Below are 22,691 nucleotides of genomic sequence, written 5' to 3'. Positions count from 1 at the left end.
CCTATAATTCGAATGTTGGTGTGTTTAATGTTGTCCCAGAGGTCTCTGAGACTGTCCTCAATTCTTTTCATTCTTTTTTCTTTATTCTGCTCTGCAGTAGTTATTTCCACTATTTTATCTTCCAGGGCACTTATCCGTTCTTCTGCCTCAGTTATTCTGCTATTGATTCCTTCTAGAGAATTTTAAATTTCATTTATTGTGTTGTTCATCATTGTTTGTTTGCTCTTTAGTTCTTCTAGGTCCTTGTTAAACGTTTCTTGTATTTTCTCCATTCTATTTCCAAGATTTTGGATCATCTTTACTATCATTACTCTGAATTCTTTTTCAGGTAGACTGCCTATTTCCTCTTCATTTGTTTGGTCTGGTGGGTTTTTGCTTTGCTTCTTCATCTGCTGTGTGTTTCTCTGTCTTTTCATTTTGCCTAACTTACTGTGTTTGGGGTCTCCTTTTCGCAGGGTGCAGGTTCGTAGTTCCCACTGTTTTTGGTATCTGCCCCCAGTGGGTAAGGTTGGTTCAGTGGGTTGTGTAGGCTTCCTGGTGGAGGGGACTAGTGCCTGTGTTCTGGTGGATGAGGCTGGATCTTGTCTTTCTGGTGGGCAAGACTGCGTCCGGTGGTGTGTTTTGGGGTGTCTGTGAACTTATTATGATTTTAGGCAGCCTCTCTGCTAATGGGTGGGGTTGTGTTCCTGTCTTGCTAGTTGTTTGGCATGGGGTGTCCAGAACTGGAGCTTGCTGGTCATTGAGTGGAGCTGGGTCTTAGCGTTGAGATGGAGATCTCTGGGAGAACTCTCGCTGATTGATATTACATGGGGCAGGGAGGTCTCTGGTAGTCCAATGTCCTGAACTCAGCTCTCCCACCTCAGAGGCTCAGGTCTGACACCCGGCTGGACCACCAAGACCCTGTCAGCCACACGGCTCAGAAGAAAAGGGAGAAAAAAAATAAAAAAATAAAATAAAAAATAATTTTAAAAAATATTATTAAAATAAAAAAATATAATAAGTAATAAAAGAGAGCAACCAAACCAATAAACAAATCCACCAATGATAACAAGGGCTAAAAACTATACTAAGATAAACATAAAAATCAGAAACTAGTCTGTTGCATACAGCAAACCCCAAAGTCTACAGTTGCTCCCAAAGTCCACGGCCTCAGTTTTAGGATGATTTGTTGTCTATTCAGGTATTCCACAGATGCAGGGTACATCAGGTTGATTGTGGAGATTTAGTCTGCTGCTCCTGAGGCTACATGGAGTGATTTCCCTTTCTCTTCTTTGTTCGCACAGGTCCCTCCCAGGGTTCAGCTTTGGATTTGGCCCCGCCTCTGTGTGTAGGTCGCCCTCTGGCGTCTGTTCTTCACCCAGACAGGAGGGGGTTAAAGGAGCGGCTGATTAGGGGGTTCTGGCTCACTCAGACTAGGGGGAGGGAGGGGTACAGAATGCAGGGCGAGCCTGTGGTGGCAGAGGCCGGCGTGACGTTGCACCAGCCTGAGGCGCACCGTGCTTTCTCCTGGGGAAGTTGTCCTGGATCACGGGACCCTGGCAGTGGCGGGCTGCACAGGCTCCCGGGAGCGGAGGTGTGGACAGTGACCTGTGCTCGCACACAGGCTTCTTGGTGGCGCCAGTAGCAGCCTTAGCGTTTCATGCCCGTCTCTGGGGTCCGCGCTGATAGCGGCGGCTCGCGCCCATCTCTGGAGCTCGTTTAGGCGGTGCTCTGAATCCCCTCTCCTCGCGTACCCCGAAACAATGGTCTCTTGACTCTTAGGCAGTTCCAGACTTTTTCCTGGGCTCCCTCCCAGCTACCGGTGGTGCACTAGCCCCCTTCAGGCTGTGTTCACGCCGCCAACCCCAGTCCTCTCCCTGCGATCCGACCGAAGCCCGAGCCTCAGCTCCCAGCCCCTGCCCACCCCGGCGGGTGAGCAGACAAGCCTCTCAGGCTGGTGAGTGCTGGTCGGCACCGATCCTCTGTGCGGGAATCTCTCTGCTTTGCCCTTCGCACCCCTGTTGCTGCGCTCTCTTCCGTGGCTCTGAAGCTTCCCTCCGCCCACCCCTGTCTCCTCCAGTGAAGGGGCTTCCTAGTGTGTGGAAACCTTTCCTCCTTCATAGCTCCCTCCCAGAGGTGCAGGTCCCGTCCCTATTCTTGTCTCTGTTTTTTCTTTTCTCTTTTGCCCTAACCAGGTACATGGGGAGTTTCTTGCCTTTTGGGAGGTCTGCGGTCTTCTGCCAGCGTTCAGTAGGTGTTCTGTAGGAGTTGGTCCACGTGTAGATGTATTTTTGATGTATTTGTGGGGAGGAAGGTGATCTCCACGTCTTACTCCTCCGCCATCTTGAAGGTCCTCCCTGTCAGTAGTTTTTCAGTCAGCGATCCTTTTTTTTCTTTTCCTTCGTGCTTAATCTAGTTTCATTTGCTCACAGGGTGCCCCGTGTAGAGGTCTTGCCCCCAGCACTTCAGACCAGAGTTCCTAGGGCAAAGTGGCTGCACCCAACACCAGTAAATATTTTTGGCTTTGCAGGCAATTTGATCTCTGTTGCAGCCTCTGCTTTGTAGTGTGAAGGCAAGCCGTAGATAATACACGAATGAATGGGTGAGGCTGTGCTCCAATGAAACTTTGTTTATAAAAACAGATGGCGAGCTAGATTTGACCCACTAGCCGTAGTTTGCCAAGCCCTGGCATAGACAGCTCTTTGGAGAAGTTGGATAGGAAGTAAAGTGGAAAACTGAGGAAGTAATTGAAGGGGACAAGGAGTACATGAATGTGCGTGTGTGTGGTTTTTTTTTAAGGCAATTTTATTTATTTTTTTGTTTGTTTGTTTTTTAATTAATTAATTTATTTATTTATTGGCTGCATTGCGTCTTCATTGCTGTGCGCAGGCTTTCTCTAGTTGCATTGAGCGGGGGCTACTCTTTGTTGCAGTGCTCTGGCTTCTCATTGCAGTGGCTTCTCTTGTTGTGGAGCACGGGCTCTAGGCGTGCGGGCTTCAGTAGTTGTGGCACGTGGGCTCAGTAGTTGTGGCTCACAGGCTCTAGAGCGCAGGCTCAGTAGTTGTGGCACACGGGCTTAGTTGCTCCGTGGCACGTGGGATCTTCCCGGACCAGGGCTCGAACCTGTGTCCCATGCATTGGCAGGCGGATTCTTAACCACTGTGCCACCAGGGAAGCCCCGCATGTGTTTTAAGATGGGAGATTCTAGAGCTTATTTTTTGCTGATGGAAAGGATACTGTGGAGAAGGAGAGGCTAACGGTACAGAAAAGAGAGTTTCAGTGTAGAAATAAACTCTTATATAAGCAAGAGGGAGTAGGATTAACGGTACACGGATGCTTAAGAAGTTGATTTTTTTTCTGTGATTTGGTGTTACTTTGAGTGATATGAATATCAGTGTTAACAGCAAGACCGATTCGGGGAGTCTGTTCCTGTATGTGGTGTTCTGCTTATAGGGCCATTTAACATGAGGAACGAGGCCTAGAGGAGAGGTGAGTGAGAGGAGGGTAGAATGTATTACTTAACTTGTTAGATTTGGGGTTTAATTTGGGACTTTGTTGGATTGGCTAGACCTGGATCAATAAATGTAGCTACCTTCATTTTTCCTGCAGATATCTTCAAGGCCCTAACTCTGATTCTGTGAACTGACAAGCCCTAGGAGTTGCAAAAAAACTTCTAGCTCAGTATTCTTGGTCAGTTTTTCTACCGCAGTTTACTTGGTATATTCCTTCAGTTAACAACGGCTCACTTTGGCAGTTATTACACTGAGGAGAGAGGAGGGAAGAGGGTAGGCCTCTACCTCACCACTCTTCTGCCTCCCCCCCACTATTGAGTCATTGTTCTAGACCTTTTTGCATACTTTAACTCAGGATTTTAAAGGGCATGTTTGTTCTTTTCTCTTGAGCAGTTCAGGCGTCTTAATGATCTCAAGCACATTTCTCCCCCCTCAGAGGTTTCCCCTACTGTAGGAATGCTTTGCCTTTTGCAGACCCCAGTATAGAAGAAGGATCTTCAACATATTAAATCAGTACATATTTTCATGGTGAGCACAGACAGTAATCCAGGCGGTGGATTCTTTCACAGCTTTTTATGGTCATCGACTAGGCTGCATAGAAGAGAGTTACAGAGGACTTAGGCAATTCCTGTCTGCTGTGTGAGCCCCCTACAACACAGACCTGCTTTCTGAAAATGGCCTGTCACCTGTGTTGAAAATGTTTACCACCAGGATTGGGGCTTATGGACTGAAGAGGGTTTTCATTTGTGCTCATGCTCACTTTGATGACTAACTTTTAAGATTGGAAGAAATTAGAGCCCTTAATACATCCATGTTATAGAATTTCTGCTTGACTTTTTAAATTATTTTTACACAAAAGTAATATTTGTTCATGATTAAAGCAAATTTTTTTCAAGCCATACAGCAAGGGAAATATTAAAGTGAAAAGAAAATTCCCATTCGCCAGAGGTAATCACTGTTATGTTTCTTGTGTGTTTATGTGTTTGTTAAGAAAATATGCCCATGCAAACACATGGGCTCATGTCTTTATCCTTTTTTCTTAAAGCCTGAACGAGATCATACAATATTTTCTTTTCTACAATTTGCTTTCTTAACAGTCATATCTTTCCGTATCAGGACACATTGATCCAGCATCTCATTCTGCCTTAGGGCTGTTTCTTCTGCCTGGAACAGTCTTATCCCAGATATCGTCATGGCTTACTCTTCCAGTCCTTACTTAACTGCTACTTTCTCAGTGATGCCTTCCTTAGCTGCCCTATCTAAAAGCTCAATCCCTTCCCTGTCACTTCTATTCCCCTTCCCTATTAATGACTTTTTCCTAGCACTGATTATCTATAATATTTTATATTTTGTCTATTGTCTGTTCCCCCACTGTAATGTACACTCTATGGTGGGGAGGAATTTGTGACTGCGACATTCACTGCCAAATCGCCAGCCTTTATAATAATTCCTGACCCCATAGTAGATGCTCAGTAAATATTTGTTGAAGGAAAGAGTGAATGGTTATGTTGTTTTTCCACATTTGGGTACACCATAATTTATTAAATAATCCCCTACTGATGGTCATTTAGGTTTTCAGGTTGCCCTACTTTTATGAACAATGCTGTGTTGAACAGTCTTATACATATATTTTTGTATTATTATAGGATAAATTCATAGAGGTGGAACTGTGAGTTTAAAGGATATACACATTCTAAATTTTGAATACTTGTCTCCCACTCCCCTTCCTCCCCTAAGGAAAAAGGTATTATCAAATTACAGTCCTGCTAAGAGTGGGTAAGGATACCCATTTCTCTATGCCCTTGCCTACACTGATTGTAATCAACTTTTAAGCCTTTGCCAATCTGATAGATGAAAATGATATCTCATCTTAATTTGAATTTCTTTCATATATAAGTAAAGTTGAGTACCATTTTATATAATTATTTACCTTTTTATTTACTTTTCTGTGTATCTCTTTTTTTCTGTTGTTCCATTAGGTTGTTTTGCTTGTGTTTTGCCAATGCATCTTTGTTTGCTTTGGTACATTTCCTGTCTGTAGGCTGCAACCAGATATAACCCGGAGAACAGTATACATCTGGGCCACAGCTATTCTCTGCCTAGAAAATTTCTAACCCTGGTGTTAACATCTTCATCTCTTCTTCTTGCTCACATTTTTATTTATTAGTAAAAACAAGCATATAAACATATAGCAGATGTTGGCTATGTGCTAGGCACTGTGCTCAGCATTTTATTTATTTTTAAAAATCTATTTTAATGTCATAGCAGCCCTATCAGGTAGTACTAGTTTGTCTCTGTATATATAATTTATATAGAAACTGAGGGATGGTGCTGGAGGTCACACAGCTAGTAAGTGCTTAAAGCCAGGATTTGAACCTAAGCAGGGTGGCTCCAGAGCCTGCCCTCCTAACCACCAAGCTCTGTTGCCTCCAGTGTGGGCAGTGGGTTATGCTGCCCATTCTGTTTTCAGGAGATGCTTCTGCCCATATGTCCCCATTCAGAAAATTGACTACAGTTACTGAAACAAGAGAAAGGTATTCATGTTCAGGTCTGGGAGTTTTATCTTATAAGCTAGTTTTTATTACATGGTTCAATATCGAAATAATAAAACAAAAGGTATATAGTGAAAATTTTCACTCCCACTCTTGTCTCATCCACTCTATTTCCCCTGTCCTCTATTTTTGCTAGTTTCTGTATATACTTCCTGTGTTACTTTATATACTTATAAACAAAATAAATGAATATATATACATGCACACAGGCATACCTTGTTTTATTACACTTTGCAGATACTGCATTTTTTATAAATTGAAGGTTTGTGGCAACCCTGCATTGTCAGATGATTCTTAGCATTTTTTAGCAATAAAGTATTTTAAATTAAAGTGTATATGTTTTTAGACCTAATGCTATTGCACACTTAATAGAGTACACTGTAGTGTAAACATAACTTTTTTATACACTGAGAAATGAAAAAACTATTTGATTCGCTTTATTGCAACATTTGCTTTATTGCGGTAGTCTGGAACCGAACCCACAGTATCTCTGAGGTGTGCCTATATATAATTTTCCCCTTTCTTACATATAAGGTAGCATGTTATATATACTTTTTTGCACTTTGTTTATTCACTCAGCTCATCCAAAGGTTTTAAGACAATTTTATTCATCAGATATTTTTTCAGTGCCTCTTTATACAAGGCACTGTGCTGGCTTTAGAGGAATATACAAAGAAGCATGAAACACAGAAATCTCTGGCCTCAGAGACTTTACAGTCCTTCAGGCTGAGAGCATAAATGAAAATAAAGTGTGGTGTTTATATGACATGTTACTTTCTTGACTGATTGAGGCCTCAATACAAAGCACACTCAGCCTGCTGAAGGTAGTGAACATGTACCTTGGTCTTTCGAGTTACTGAATAATAGGTCTCTTGAGCACAAGATCTATGCCTTATTTATCCTAATATCCTCTTCAGGACTTTATGGTTGAAAAATGAATCTGTGCTTGTTTTAAGTATAGACTTCAAGGAAACTTTTAATTCATTTTTCATGAACCCAAAGGACAATTTTTAGAATTGTTTTGTTTTTGGAATTCATCCCTGCCTGAGGGGTCTTGTGAAATTGTATTGAAATGAAATTTTCATGTGCCTAATTAGAACAGAAGGAGGACGACTCATCTATAGAGGGTGTGTTTTGGTGGGGATCGTCTTCTTTTCCCTTTACTGAGTCTTCCTCCTTTGTTTCCTCCTACCCATGGGCAGAAAGTGAAAAAGAGTCAGTTAATCCCAACTACGTAACAGTGTTTTGTGGCTGTGGGCAAGCTACCCTCAATTTATTTGTTTTGGGTCTCAGCTTGTGTTTATTACAACCTAATTCTATTGAAAGACATCTTTGTTCAGAACCCCTCCAACAGTTCTGGACATTCCAGGAGCCATGAGGAGGCAGTACGATATAGTGGTTGAAAGAGTAGACTCTGGAACCGGCCTGCTGGCATTGAATTCTGAACCCTCCATTTTGGCTATGACAAGTTACTGAACTTCTATTTATTTTCACCGTCCCCAAGTAGACATCATAAGTGTTAGAGGTCTATGAATTGATTCAGTTTATTTTTCCCACTGAGCTTTACAGCCAAGGACAAGAACTGAAAAAGGAAATCTAGCACTTATGTTTCTCTAAGCACTTTTCATCAGAGATCATAATGCACGTTACACATGTAATGTGCACATATTACACGCATATAACACATGAACTGTCTAAGCATCTCAGTGCTTAATCTGGTGCAAGGAATATTCTTCTTTGAAGGAACATGAATCCCAAAGAAGAAAAGCCAGCATTAAAGGTCACACAGAGTACTTCTAACTAATAGAATAATAGAATGTGGGTTTTCTCTTAGCCTCCTGCCCTTGGCTGCCAAACTGTTCTCTGAAGAATGATTTGTGAGAGGCCTTTTCCTTTGGAAGCCTGTTACTGTCACAACAAGAAGAGAATCTCTTTGGAGGTGTATTTTGGGGCACAGGATAGGCTTTTTCCTCCCCATCGTTTTTGTTGTAGGAGTCTGGTGCTGCTGCACATGTGATTTGGGAGAAGAGGGAAGCACTCTGTTGCTCTTTACAGGGCTAGAGATGAGTGGGGAACATGGCCTGTCAGGGTGTGCCTGTTACCCCTGCATGCCTGGGAACCCATCAGGTAGTCTCTGCAGGGTAAGGGAGTTGCATTGCTTCAGAGTCTTTTGGACATTTGGACATCTTCTTTGCATCACAGTCAATCTGATCTGTTCCCTTAGGCTCTTTATTGAGAAACTACCAAAGCATCGAGATTACAAGTCGGCTGTCATTCCTGAAAAGAAAGACACAGTAAAGGTGGGTCTTCACTTTAACTGTTGCCCATCTAAAAGCTTCAGAGAAGCACAGACTCACTCCGAAATATAAGTAGCAGTGTCTGCATCTGAGCATCATATCCTGCAAATAGGAGATAAGGCCATTTCACTAGATCAGTTACGAAATATCAGGTATGGTATGGTAGGGGGTATGTTAAATTAAATTATTTAAATTTAAATTATTATTTAAATGTTTTTAGAAACATTGTTGCCATTGCCAACTTGACTTCAGTCTTTTTACTTCTCACCTTAATTAGCTGGCAATTGTTCTAACTCCCAGTTTTTGATTTTGTGTCTCAGAAATTAAAGGAGATTGCATTTCCCAAAGCAGAAGAGCTGAAAGCAGAACTGTTAAAACGATATACCAAAGAATATATAGACTATAATGAAGAAAAAGTGAGTATGTAATAGCAAAAAAAAAAGAAAAGGGAAATTATTTTGGTTTCTTAGGCTGTGACCTAGGATTCTAATAGATATTTCAGCAGATCTTGTGATTTTAATGTGATATTTTACTTTATTGGCAAAGACCAGAAACTCAAAAAAGGTGTTTAGGCTGAGGATTCTAATACAGATTTAGCCTGCTTATCTAAGAGGATGACTTGAGGGACAGAATATCTATTGCTTGTCTGCTATGTCTAGAGCTAGAACCTAACTAAGAACAATGAAAATCGCACTAAAGTATAGGGTTTTTAGATCAGAGAATTTGGGGTATTTGATACACATTTGATTATATCCAACATAGGATATACCTGTTTAAAATAATTGGGGTTTTTTTTCAAGCTATTTTCAAATGATTCTTGTTAGGAAGAGTCAGTTAAAACACATGAGAAGCTCTGCGACAGTGTCATTGGTCTGTGTCAGGTGAGAACACACACTGCAAGCACTTCCACATTCTTTTGTACACTCTACTGAATTCTGTTCTGGACTCTGGTGTTGAAAATCAGAGGAGAGGTGAACAGCTATGTATTTCTAAGGTACGCAGTGAGTGAAAACCTTCATGAAGGAGATTGTTACTTGATGTTTCTTAGCAGTTTAAAATGTCACTCTATATTGGACCAATCACCAGAAAAATTTCAGAGGCTTCATTCAGGGTTAAAATTCAGTAGAGACCCGCAACATGGCAGTTGTAAGTTTGGATTTGGTTCTGTTTCACAGCCTTACTTGGAATACAGAATGTATACATGGCACACCAGAGGCTAAAATTGTATGATACAGATTATGAGGTGCAGACAATAAGTTGCCTTGAGATTTTGGTAAAAAAGAGAATGCATTAGTTAAAGTCATTGGGAAGGGTACCGAGAGGATCAGGACTTTAACTGTTTTTGAAGAATAGGTGTATGGTGGTTAGATAGACAGGAGCAGCAGCTGTTCCACGGGTGTAGAGGTACTAAGGGAAGCATGAATTCCGTGTTGGGAACTCACGCTAGAGCAGAAGTACATTTGGGGCAATCTTCCTGCTGAAAAGCCTTGTCCTCCTAAGATGTGAAGTCACTTGAGTGTAAAGTGTTAGCCTAACTCCTATTCATTCTTTGTAGAAGAAGGAAGAGGAAGAATTTGCCCGAAACGTAGCCATCCAGCAAGAACTGGAAAAGGAAAGACAGAGGGTGGCACAACAGAAGCAGCAGCAGTTGGAGCAGGAACAGTTCCATGCCTTCGAGGAGATGATCCGGAACCAGGAACTAGAAAAAGAACGACTGAAAATTGTACAGGAGTTTGGGAAAGTGGACCCTGGCCTGGACGGCCCACTGGTACCTGACTTAGAGAAGCCCTCCCTAGATGTGATCCCCACGGCACCTGTTACATACACACAGCCTTCGGACTGTAATACAACTGTAAGGCCTGCCAAGCCACCTGTAGTGGATAGATCCTTGAAACCTGGAGCATTGAGCAACTCGGAAGGTAGTGAATTCATTTGCTTGCGTCCTCTTCTATCTCAGCTGCAGCCAAACAGGGTGTCATTCCAGGAGATTCAACTACGACTCCCTCCATGATCCCACTCATTAGGCTCTGGTCACAGAAATCCATTTGATTAGTATTACTATACTGTGTTCTATCACAGCTATATTATAAAGTGGACTTTGCTTAAGACATATAGTTTACCTGCGCCAGGTCGATTTTCTGAAGAGCTAATAACATCCTTGAAAGTCAGACCCTCAGCTTTTAAGGGTTATACAGAGATTTGAAATGTTCAGTGAACTAGAGACCACTGTTGACCTTTTGTAAAGGAAATTTGAGACTTATAGTACCACCTTACAATTCAACCACTGACCTTTAAATAATAAAAAAGAGCTGCTGAATTGTGCTTGCCCTGCAAATGTTCCTAATTGGTAAGGAGTTTAGTCAAGGTAAATATTGTATGTAGTCAGTGATAATTCAGTCTAGCCATAAAAACTATTGAGTCTTTCCTCCCCTCACCAATGTATGGCTATCTGAGAAAATAACAATAGCGGCAAAATGATGAGTATGCCTTGATTATTAGAATAGATCTTTTTGTTGGGAATTGTCTTTCAAGTAGTCATGTAAGGAATTCAACTTCGCAGAAGATCCACTTAAAAAGACAAGGTAAGAGTGGGCAAGGGGTGCTGGACTCTTGAAGCCTGGCCTTCAGGGTTTCTCCGCATGTACTCGGCAGGATTGTCTCTCACTATTATTCCTGAATAGCTCAGAAACTTCTTTTAAGCAGTAGTTTACCCTTGTGTTAACTTGAATGATTAAAGCCTCTTTTCTTTCCTTGAAATAACATACTCCCAATGGCTGTGGCAAGAGGTTGGAGAAGAGAGTTTACAGCCCTTTTTCTTCTGCCATAAGGATGAGATCCCCACGCACTGCCTACAGTTGCAGGACCCCAGTGATTTAGCATTGCTCTCCCAGGTCTGCCAACTCTGAGGTCTGCTTGGGGAGGCTGTGCCCCATGATCTCAGACGTTTCTTCTTTCTCCATTACAGCTCCTACAATCGATGGACTGCGCCACGTGGTGGTGCCTGGGAAGCTCTGCCCACAGTTTCTCCAGTTGGCCATTGCCAACACTGCCCGGGGAGTAGAGACATGTGGAATTCTCTGTGGAAAACTGGTAAAAGACAAATGCTTTCCTGAGCTGAGACTGTTTCTTCCCCCTTGGCCTCCTGTGACTCTCAGAGAAGATATCCAGGGTCAGTTACTCTTTGTGCCAGTCCTTCTGCCAAAGAGCCATGGGCAGCATAATGCAATGTCACCTTGATTTTAGTGACCCTGTATTTGATTGATTTTCAAAGTTCCTTGAACTGAACTGATTATTTTAATGCCAGTGGTAAGAAATACCTAATTCCAAACTTGGTAGGAAGATCCTGTATATCAGCTTTTGAACACCGACTTTATGGCAGGACCTGGGAATATGAAATATGTAAGGCACAGAGCATGTGTCCGCAAAAAGTACCCAAGCACTTTGGAGAGATGGGAGATATACACCAAAAGATAGATAGTATGCTGACTACTATGTACAATAAAAGCACTAGGAATTATGAGGAAAGAAGGATCATTAAATGGAGGTGCTTAAAGAACCCATTACTAACTGCTGAATAAATAAACACATAAGGTGGAATAGACTTAAACTGAGCTTTAAAGGATGGGAAGGGCTTAGAGAAATAGTAAAAGGAAGCTACTCTAGACATGAACAAAGGAAGAGAAATGGTACTATACCCAGAGCTTCTTAAGAGGCATGAGTAGACCTGTTTGGCTGCAGCAGGGAATTCCCACAGGGCTGTGGGCATCTGTGGCTTTGCAGAGGGCCCCAAGCAATGTACTTGAGCAGTCAGGGTTGTGAACATGACTGACATAAGGGACTCACCTCACGAAGAAGGCTCATGCTGGGAGGAAGGGCCTTCGCTTGTACAGATGTTTAACTTTCCACTGCCGTGACAGAGTGGGGTTGCCTAAGTGCCAGGGAATTGTGACAGGCTGTTTTCTCATTTGACAGATGAGGAATGAGTTTACCATTACCCACGTCCTCATCCCCAAGCAAAGTGCTGGGTCTGATTATTGCAACACTGAGAACGAAGAAGAGCTTTTCCTCATACAGGATCAGCAGGGTCTCATCACACTGGGCTGGATTCACGTAAGCAATTCCGACCTCTCCAGGGGTTCGTCTCCTCTTCTCACATGATGTTATAAACACACTGCTTATTTTTTTTCTTGGAGCAGAGTGAATTGTATCCAGACTATTTAGATGGTTGTATTTCCCTCTGTTGGATGCAGACTTGACTTCCCTAGCATACTTAACTGCTTGCACCACAGTATTGATTTCTGGGCATTACTTAGGGCTTTTTAACTTAAAATTTTTTAATGGAAATGAACTTGTTTCCCTAAAGTCCCAATTCCCCTGTGAGCATGAACAGTGATAGGATGCTAGCCTAGAGTATATGTGGACCTTGACGGTAGAGGCTATGCCTTACTTCGTACAAATGAAGTTCCTGAAAGGTATATAAATCAAAATATTTTAAATGAGCCAAGGAAGTTAATTCAGATGCCTCCATTTGGTCTTTCTTAAAGCAGCCTACACTTTTACGTAAATCAGAAGGGCCACCAATATAGGAGATTTTCAACTGTCTGCATGTCTTAACAGTCTTCTGGTCATATTCAGGTAAAATATAATTCCATCCCTAAAGATTTCTTCTTAATTTTTCTTTCTATTCCTTTTCAACCCCTCATTCTCATAGACCAAGCTGTTTTCCATGTTGTGTGACAGGGTTACATACAAACAAGGCAGCTCATTTCTGGATTTGGGAAGATTGTACACACTTGTATGTTAGAATTTGGGAAATACTGACCTGTGAGGCAGTCAGTGTGCCTCTGTCCTTTCATAAATATTTGCCTTTTATTGTGTATCCCCCGTTATAGTACATGGGGAGTAGAAAACTTGTACCTTATCCGCCAGGCGATACAAATTTGAGTAAGATATGATTTTAGTCTCATAAAGGAGACTGACATATAGACAAGTCATAACTCTTCATGTGAGGCAGAATGTGCCAAGTGCCTAAAGAGGTGCAAACAGCCCTGTGGAATTCAGAGGGAAGGATCACACCTGGGGTGATTTTCTAGAATTTTGACAAGGTGAGCCAAGGGAGAGTTCCATACGGAGGGGACAACATTGGAATAGGCAGACTGTGATCCTGGAGCATTGAGTGGTCCAGTTTTCTGGGGCTTATGGTTCATATCAGGAAACAGTGGTAGGTAAGCTTTCACATGATACATTAGGAGCAGTGTTCTGGAGGGTTTTGGGTGGACAGGCAGGATAGTTCTGCTTTTCAGTGAGGAAGTTGAGGCAGGGAGATCATTTAAGAGGTTAACGTGATGATAAAATCTAATAATGATGAGAGCTACGGTGACGGCAGTGCATTTGGGAAGGAAGAGATAAAAGTAGGATTTCAGAGGATGTGGGGAATGAGTAAGAGAGGATGATGAGTAAAAGTGATGACTTAGAGATTTCAGGCCCGACTCATGGGGGTGGCAATGATTAATCATCTCATAAGCAGAAACAGGCTCCAGCAGGAGAACTTACTTGGAAGTGGGGCAAATGGTGTCTTCAGTTCTGAGTATTTGACATTATATTGGTGGAGGTAATTATCAGGCAGTTGGAACTTGGGAACAAGGTCTAGGTGGGAAAGAGAACCGGGAGACCTCGGCGTAGAGCTGACCTTGGAAGCCTTGGAACTGGAGGAGGGTGGAGAGCAAGAAGAGATTCACTGGCAGCTTGAAGGACAGGCCACTTAGGGGAGCATAGGGAGTAGTCAGTCATGAAGCGAGGAGATGTCAGAGAAAGGTGAGGGGAGTGTTAGGGCACAGATGCCAAAGGAGGAGGAACGTCTTAAGAAGAAGCTTCAGGATGTTAACTATGTCACATGCTGCAGAGAGATGAAGACTTCTATGAGCCCTTTGGATTTGATGAGGTCATTGATGACCTCAATTTAGTGGGTTTTAGGCAGATTAAAAAGGTTTAAGAAGTAATGGGTATTGAGGTTGTGGTGATAGTGAAATATATACTGATTTTTTGAAGAGCTTAGCACTGACTAAAGGATAGGAAAGAGATGGAATGGTGGCTTAAGGAATAGCCAGGTTGAGAGAGTTTGCTTGATTTATGGTTTAGTGTGAAAATGTGTTCTGTTTTTATTTTGGTTTTTTTTTAAGCCTTTATATTTGAAATATATATAAGAAAGTACATAAAATAAATGTGCACTTTAATGAATCATTAAACAAACATCTGTGTGCACACATTACCTAGGTCAAGAAATAGAGCGTGGCCAGAAGCACACTCCCACCTCCGTGTCCTGCCCAGTCACCCTTCCTCTCTGGTATAGATAGTCCCTCACTTGACATTTCTGGAAGTTCTTTGCTTTTCTTTATAGCTTTACCACCTAAGTGTGTATCCCTAAACTCGATAGTTTAGTTTTGCCTGGTTTTGAACTTTATGTAAATAGAATTATATAATATGTATTCTTTTGTGCTTGGCTTCTTTTGCTCAGTTTTTAAGGTTCATCTGCATTCTTGTGTATAGTTGTCTGAACATGTTTTGTTTTGTTTTTTTTTAATATATTTATTTATTTATTTATTTTTGGCTGCGTTGGGTCTTCATTGCTGAGTGCAGGCTTTCTCTAGTTGTAGCGAGCGGGGGCTACTCTTCGTTGCGGTGCATGGTCTTATTGCAGTGGCTTCTCTTGTTGCGGAGCACGGGCTGTAGATGCGCAGGCTCAGTAGTTGTGGTACATGGGCCTAGTTGCTCCGTGGCATGTGGGATCTTCCTGGACCAGGGCTCAAACCCGTGTCGTCTGCATTGGCAGGCAGATTCTTAACCACTGCGCCACCAGGGAAGTCCCTGAACATGTTTTTAAGCCCAGTGAGCTGGTGGAGTATAGTGGAGCGTGTGCAGGAGATGTCAGAGGTCAGGAGAGACAAGGTAATGTGAAGATAGGAAAGTATTAAATCAAAAGTACAAAAAGGGGGCTTCCTTGGTGGCGCAGTGGTTGAGAATCTGCCTGCCAATGCAGGGGACACGGGTTCGAGCCCTGGTCTGGGAAGATCCCACATGCCGCGGAGCAACTAAGCCCGTGCGTCACAACTACTGAGCCTGCGCGTCTGGAGCCTGTGCTCGGCAGCAAGAGAGGCCGGGATAGTTAGAGGCCCGCGCACCGCGATGAAGAGTGGCCCCCGCTTGCCGCAACTAGAGAAAGCCCTCGCACAGAAACGAAGCCCCAACACAGCCATAAATAAATAAATAAATAAATTTATTAAAAAGAAAAAAAAAAAGTACAAAAAGGGAATCATCTTCATATGGGGGAGAAAACACTCACTCCTCTGAGACAGAATTGAAGGAAGAAAGAAAGATACAGAGAGATTTTTGAGGTTATAATTGGAGGGGTTGAGGGAACTCATTTTAGGTGATCTTGCTATCAACAAGGTTGAAGTCTAGATCCACTGCCCAGCAGGAGGAGACAGGTAAGTTTAAAAACTGGAGAAGATGGGGGAAAGTTTGGAATAATTTCTGTTTAGACTTCAGGTAGATCTTAGCCACAAATGAGTAAAAGGATTTTTAATATCAGTGAGGGCCTAGCTAGGAAGGAATTTAGAGCCTAAATTGATAGTATTCCAGCTTTTTTTCCCCATGATATTTCTGTAGCATTCCTTCCTAACTTGGGATTAAAAGCAAACAAAAGCAGACCATAACGTTTGCTCAGATCCTAAAATTGGCAAGAGGAGAAGGCAAAAGGTCAATTCTTCCTTCTGTACCTTGCCAGCTATCAATCAGGTTCCCTGGTCCAAAACTTTGTATGGTCATGTTTATCACCAACTATTGTGTAACCCCCAACTCAGAATTCAAGGCACTCCTTCACCTTGGCTTAGCTGGCATTGCTCTCCTGTGGTTGCTCTACTCATCCAGGCACCCAGGCTGCCCTGAGCATTCACTCTCCTCACTTATTTCTGCTCCTTTGGTGTATTGTTTTCTCTTCATAAAAATGCCTGCCTCTGTCTCCAGCATGGTGGGCACAGTGAGCATAACTGGTTTTTCAAGAAACGTGACTGTAGAGGGAAGGAGAGAAGGTGCAGTAGTTAGTGGGGAGCAGAGGCTCAAACAAGATTTTTTGGTTTAGTTTAACAATTATTTATTGAGCCCCTGCTATGTGTCTGTATATCATCTTTCTAACTAACCCAACTTTAGATTGGAGGCCTTCATCAGCTTGTGTAGGTCTTATTTGTTCTCAGTCAAAATTTCAGGCTGTAACCATGGGATGTAGGGTGTTGGCACAGGCCGTTTGTCCCTAACAGTCTATAGGATCATATTCTTATTAGTTAGAATCTGTTTCTCCCTTGTGGTCATGAAAGTTCTTTCCTTCCCCATGCAGACCTGTGTGTAGATTTACTGTCAGCACTCAGCTAACATGTTCCTGTATTGCAGACCTCTTCCACAATGAGCTGGTCACAGCATTCTATGCAGTTGTGCTTCTCAGATGAGGCTGCACATAAGAATCATTTAATGAGCTTTAAAGAAAAAAATTTCCTTCTCAGGATGGATATTTCCAGGGTGGGGTGCAGGAGCCTGTGCTTTTGACAAGTTCCTCAGAAGCTTCATTTTTTGCACAACAGGGTTGAAAACACTGGTCAAGGGCACATATTTATTTTCCGTGCTTTTCTGTCAGTAAAGATTGGTGGTCTTTTTGAGTCATATTGGGTCTTTCTTTTTCCATCCTTGTTATCTCACACCCCCTCTGAGATGAACGTTAAGTCATTATATGGTCCATTTGTGTACAAAGAGTATGCACAATAAAACATTAAATAACTGGGGGATTCCAGTGGTTAGGACTCAGTGCTTTCACTGCTGTGGCCCAGGTTCAATACCTGGTTGGGGAACTAAGACCCCGCAGGCCACGAGGCGCGGCCAAAAAAAAAAAACAAAAAACCATTAAATAACTGGAAACAAATGAGATAAACTGAATGTAATTTAGATGGTGCTTTAACTGATTACCCTCAAAATTCAATATCTTGGTCTTTTTCTCAAATAAGACAGGGTCCTTTGTGTGATTTAACTACCCTTCTGAAATCCCAGTAACCCTCTGCCTCTCATATCCTTGAAAGATATGCTTTAACCACAGGACAGCTTTTGCCACTTTTGCCTATAGAGCCCCAGACTCATGCTTGACCTTTTAACCCCTCCGTCAGGAAGAAGAATCATTCATTTAACTGTGCTTTGTTAAGTCCTTGACTTCTACTAGGTTGTTGTATTGGGCAGCAGGTACTGTCTGTTCCAGTATGGGAGACTCCATTGTGTCGAGAGAGCTTGTGAGGAGCCAGATAAGTCTTGATGGTCAATTAGAAACTGAGTCTCTTCACATACTCATGTTACACGATACTCGTTTACAGTGATGGGAAGGAAGTTCATTACTTATTATGAACTTCAGGCATATTCCTCATGGCTGCTAATGGCTTTGTACGTAAGGAGATCATGGCAAGTTATTGAGAATTACTTGGCTCTACCTTCGCTCATGGGCCAGGCTTGACTGTGTATTCTTGCTGAAGGGGTCCCTGCCTTTTTTTCTCTTCTCAGACTCATCCCACGCAGACTGCCTTCCTCTCCAGTGTTGACCTACACACTCACTGCTCCTACCAGATGATGTTGCCAGAGTCGATAGCCATTGTTTGTTCCCCCAAGTTCCAGGAGTAAGTACCTAGGGTGCGGTTCAGGGTTTTGCAAGGAGATAGCTGGGGAAAAGCCTCAGAGGAAACGTTCTCCATTCTTAAGACCTTGTTCTCTATAAAATACATAGATTGTGGTATTGATTGGCTTTTTAAAAAGGCTTCCTTTTAAGCCCTATATCCTGATAAACCTACTCGACTTGTTTACAAAAGTATCCAAGCAACAACCTAGGTGCTTTTATAAGAAAAGGACATAAAAAATTTGAAGTGTTTGACTTGAAGCAGTAGGAATTTCAAGAGATTGATATCAGATTAGAAAATTTCAAAATCCAACAGATTATCTCCAAAAATTAACTTCTTTTTCATTTTAAATCCTGTTATTTACTATGAATTCTCCCAGTAAAACTAGCGTGGTGGTGGTGATGAGTCATTCTCTAACTCTGATTCATTCACCAGAGAAGAGACCTATGAGCCAGCATACTTTTGAAGCTGTCTCAAAGTGAGCTCTTCACTGCTCTGTGTGTGTGTGTGTGTGGTGTGTGTGTGTGTGTGTGTGTGTGATTGAGGGGACACCTTTGCTTGATTCTAGACCTGCTTTTTCTTATTTCAGAACTGGATTCTTTAGACTAACTGACCACGGACTAGAGGAGATTTCTTCCTGTCGCCAGAAAGGATTTCATCCACACAGCAAGGATCCACCTCTCTTCTGTGTATGTATCTATGTAGAAGAAATCGGAGCTGTGCTTTAACCAGGGAAGACAGTCAGAGCTGATGAGGCACATTGTCCTTTGTGACACACATAGAAGATCAGCCTTGTCACTTATTTTTCCAAATCTTCCTAATAAAAACATACATGGGAAGTCGTGTGGGATAGGAAGGATTTTGAGTCTCAGCTCTGCTACTTAAGGACTGTGTGTCTTTGATCAAGTTACTTAACCTTCCTGGGCCTCAGCTTTCTCATCTGTAAATGGAGATGATGATAATAATAATACATACTTGAATAGGGTTATTGACAGGATTAAATGAAGTGATGCACAGAAAGTACCAAGTGCAGTAGCTTGCTTATTAAATGTTAGGTTTTTTCCTTCATCATCATCACTTGCTAAGCCTGCACTTCAATAAGAGATTTGAATTCAAAAGAAAAAGCCACTTAAGTAAAGTATATTTAATTTTGGAATTTTGCTTTTAATTTGATTTTAGATAACAGGGATTTTTATGACCTTCTTAGAAAGTTTTTTTCCCCAGGTGGTATTCTGTGAGTAAAAAGTTTCAGTTGCTGATAAGTATGTTTCAGTTTTTCCCCTCAAATCCAATGTGATAGTATTGCTTCACTCCATGCTGGCCATGGAGTATTACTATTTCTTCTGGGTTCCCTGAAAAGTGAGCAACATGGAAAAGGGACTCAGACCCTTGTCACATAAAAGAAACTGGGGATGTTTAAGAGAGAACCCCAGGGAGAATCTGAGAACTGACTGTAAGTGTTAGAAGAATTGTTGTATAAAAAGGTATTGGGTGTGACTCCCAGAACTAAAACTTAAGACCCTGTGGGATGACAGTTTTCAGCTGAGTATGGGAAAGAACTTTCTGACAGACTTGTTCACAAATAGGTCAGCCTGCCTTGGAATGTAATAAATGTCTAGGTACCAGGATGTTGAAACAGAGGCTACACAATCCCCCAGAAATGCCTGGGCTTTCAGTTAGGATGACCCCTTATGCATGCCAAGAGGGAGTATTCCCTATGTGAGAGTAGGTGTACTTTATTATCCGGTTGACATAATAACCAAAAAAACTGCAATGAATTCAGCAGTTATTTAAATAAGTGTATATTTTATGAATGACTCTAGAATATACATACATTTGAAAAATAAATGAAGGTATATGTGCCCACACTGATTCAGGCTACAGCCTATTGATTCTGGGTTGGTGGAAGTAATAATTCCCAGACCCCTTACCATAACAGCCGTTTAAGTAGCAGTCTGGCTGACAGCCTGGGAACCACTAGCCAGAATAAGCATTGTAAATAGGAGTTTTGTTTGTTTGTTTGGGTTTTTTTTAAACATATATATTTATGTATCATGACAATATACAAAAGATATAAGAAGTTAGGCAGTGAATTGCTTATTGTAAATAGCTTTTAAACTTGCTTTTCAAAGATAAGAAAACATACAGGAAGTTAAGTAAAAGATATCTTCCATGACTTCAACAAGTAAGGAGTTTTAAAGATGACTTTTCAGAATTTTCCAGGACTTCCCCTTTCTTTTTCCCTATTGCAGAGCTGCAACCATGTGACTGTTGTGGACAGAGCAGTGACCATCACAGACCTTCGATGAGAGTCTGACTCAGACACTTCCCAAGAACTATAAAACCATATCAGTGTACTGTAGCCCCTTAATTTAAACTTTCCAGAAAGCTCTGGAAGCTTTTTAAAACAGAATAGAACGTATCACCTGGGGGAGAACTGATTTTCTATTTCTGGTTTGAAAAGAAATAATTGAATGTTTTTTAGGCACATCTGGAAAATAGCATGATCATGCTAAAGCAACTTTTCAGTCTGCCTGTAACTAAAAAATTAAGTTGAAAAAATGTTGTAATGAACACCTATATACCCTTTGTTCTAGATTCACCAATTGTTAACATTTTTTCCCTCTCAGAGATCCTTCTAACTTCTCTGCCAACTTGTTTATTGTTTACCTTTGGACTAATTAAGGGCATCTATGCAGAAATTTGGAAGCCATTTACAAAATCTTTGAGTTTTTCTGTGGTTTATGGCAATATTAATGAAGCTTATCATAAGGCTGAGGGAGAGCTCACTGCGTTTGACCAGATGGTGAGGCCCAAGAACCCTGAAAAATGATTTTGTCAGGAGTTACTGTTATTTAACAAATATTTCGGGATATTTTTTCTTCTACAATAAAATAACAACTATATATATTTTTTGTGCTCTAGAATGATCTGTTGGATCAAGCATTGTCTAGAGAGGTTAACTAAATGGTCTGGTTATTTGGGGAAAGGTGAGGGGAAAATGGAATTTGAGATGTACCAACATCGAAGGTATGTCCCAGTTCACTTTTAATTGTTCAGTCTTTTCTCTCTGCCTTTTGCCATCTTCCAGGACTGTGAAGTCATCTCTATTCTTTTGGTGCTGTCTCAAGTCGGTCATCCCATTCACTTCCTCCTTATGCCCTAAAAGCTTTCAGCTGAGGATAATAGAGCCTTTGTTTGGAGTACCAGGTTATACTCCAAATAAATGATTATATTCCCATGCCACCCCACCCCACTAGTTTTATTGTGTTGGCTCTTCCTTTCTGACTTAGGCAACATCTAGGAAGATGTTTGAAGCTGCAGTTGATTCTGTATTTTTTCTATGAGCTGAGCCTAGTGTTATAAGGCTGCCCAGAAATTAGTGGTATTGTTTGTGTCCTCTCTGGTCAGGGCAGGAGAGTAAATGCCTTGGATAGGAGAATGATTTCTTTTTGTATCAAAATTCTGTGGTAAAGAAAATTTGCAAATGTATGAAGTTTTGCTTCATTTTTAAATTTTGTGTCCCAAATATATTCAGTCTTTATTGCTTAGGTTAGCAGCCCTTGAACTTTTCCCCTGAAAGCCAAGTGTCTATATTCTTGTTCTTCTCATGAGTTCTTAACTCCAAAGATACTAGAAGTTCTTTCTTCTGTAGTTTCAGAGTCGGTGGGAATGTGGAGGTAGGTGGGTCTGGGCAAGGGAAAGAGAACCTCTTTGGTCACTGTCCTCCTTTCCTGCCGTAGCCCCAGAGGCAGCCTGGACTGCTCTCCCTTGCCCTTAACAGTCCTACAATTGCCTGGCCCTGCACTTTCCGGGAAATTCACCCCTTCTTTCCATTCTCAAGGCTACTGCTTAGTTTAGGATCTTATTACCCCTTACTTGAAATATTGCAATAGGCTTTTTACCAGGTCTCTTTGTTTTTAGTGTTTCTTGACTCCAGTCTTTTCTGCCCAGTACAGTCAGGAGAAGTTTCCCACATTACAGCCATCCTCATGTTTCCTCTCTTGCTCAAAAACCTACAATAGCTTTCCACTGCTTAAAATCTAAATTTAGCCCTTATTCCAAACTTTCTACATATGGTCACATAAAGCTCTTAGCCCTGACTGCACATTTAAACACCTGGGGAGCTTTTTAAAAAGTACTGATACTCACACTCCACCACCCCCAACCAGTGAAATCCAAATCTCTGGAGAGGGACCCCAGACATTGTTTGTTTCTGTTTTTGTCTTTTAAGCTGCTAGGATTCTCAAGTGCAGCCAGGGTTGAAAACCACTGTACTAGTCATTTATACCGGGGAGTTTTGAACTGATTCATCAATCTCTGCACATCATAGACATTCAGCAAATGTTTGTTGAACCAAAGTGAACTGTATCATAGATTGCAACCACATTGATCATTTACTGTTTACCAGATCGTCACATTTTCTTGCCTCTGCACCTGTGCACAAGAAATCTCAGTAAATGGATGGGTGTGGGAAATCAGTCTGCAGTTGTCCTCTTCAGACCTGCTACAGTCTAGCCACGAAAGCGGTACTTTGCACAGGCCAGCTTTAGTGTCTCACTTCACCCTACATCTGTGGAAGAGACATGCTATCAAGCCAGCTCACAAGGAAGCAGGGAGACTGGGTAGGGCAGTGAGAGAAAAGGAGCCAGA

General features: G+C 41.8%; 1 protein-coding gene across 4 annotated transcripts in view; it reads left to right on the top strand.

Annotated features, from left to right (window-relative positions):
• The window catches only part of STAMBP (STAM binding protein), a 41,755-nt gene extending 20,807 nt beyond the window's left edge, over positions 1–20,948 (top strand). For 3 of the 4 annotated variants that reach the window (XM_082427157.1, XM_082427156.1, XM_082427158.1), the window contains exons 3-10: positions 8,268–8,343; positions 8,661–8,756; positions 9,896–10,259; positions 11,306–11,430; positions 12,313–12,450; positions 17,929–18,041; positions 18,628–18,727; positions 20,291–20,948. In XM_082427157.1, coding sequence (XP_082283283.1) covers positions 8,268–8,343; positions 8,661–8,756; positions 9,896–10,259; positions 11,306–11,430; positions 12,313–12,450; positions 17,929–18,041; positions 18,628–18,727; positions 20,291–20,347 — 1,069 coding nt within the window. In that variant the 3' untranslated portion in view covers positions 20,348–20,948. The remainder of the gene's footprint in view (positions 1–8,267; positions 8,344–8,660; positions 8,757–9,895; positions 10,260–11,305; positions 11,431–12,312; positions 12,451–17,928; positions 18,042–18,627; positions 18,728–20,290) is intronic. The other variant, XM_082427159.1, reaches the window with a different exon arrangement.
• Positions 20,949–22,691: the final 1,743 nt, after the last annotated feature.

Source organism: Balaenoptera physalus, assembly GCF_965194825.1.
Source record: "Balaenoptera physalus genome assembly, chromosome: 15".
Classification (NCBI taxonomy): Eukaryota; Metazoa; Chordata; class Mammalia; order Artiodactyla; family Balaenopteridae; genus Balaenoptera; species Balaenoptera physalus.
Note: the sequence above shows the minus strand (reverse complement) of the source record. Positions and strands in the feature narration are given on the sequence as shown.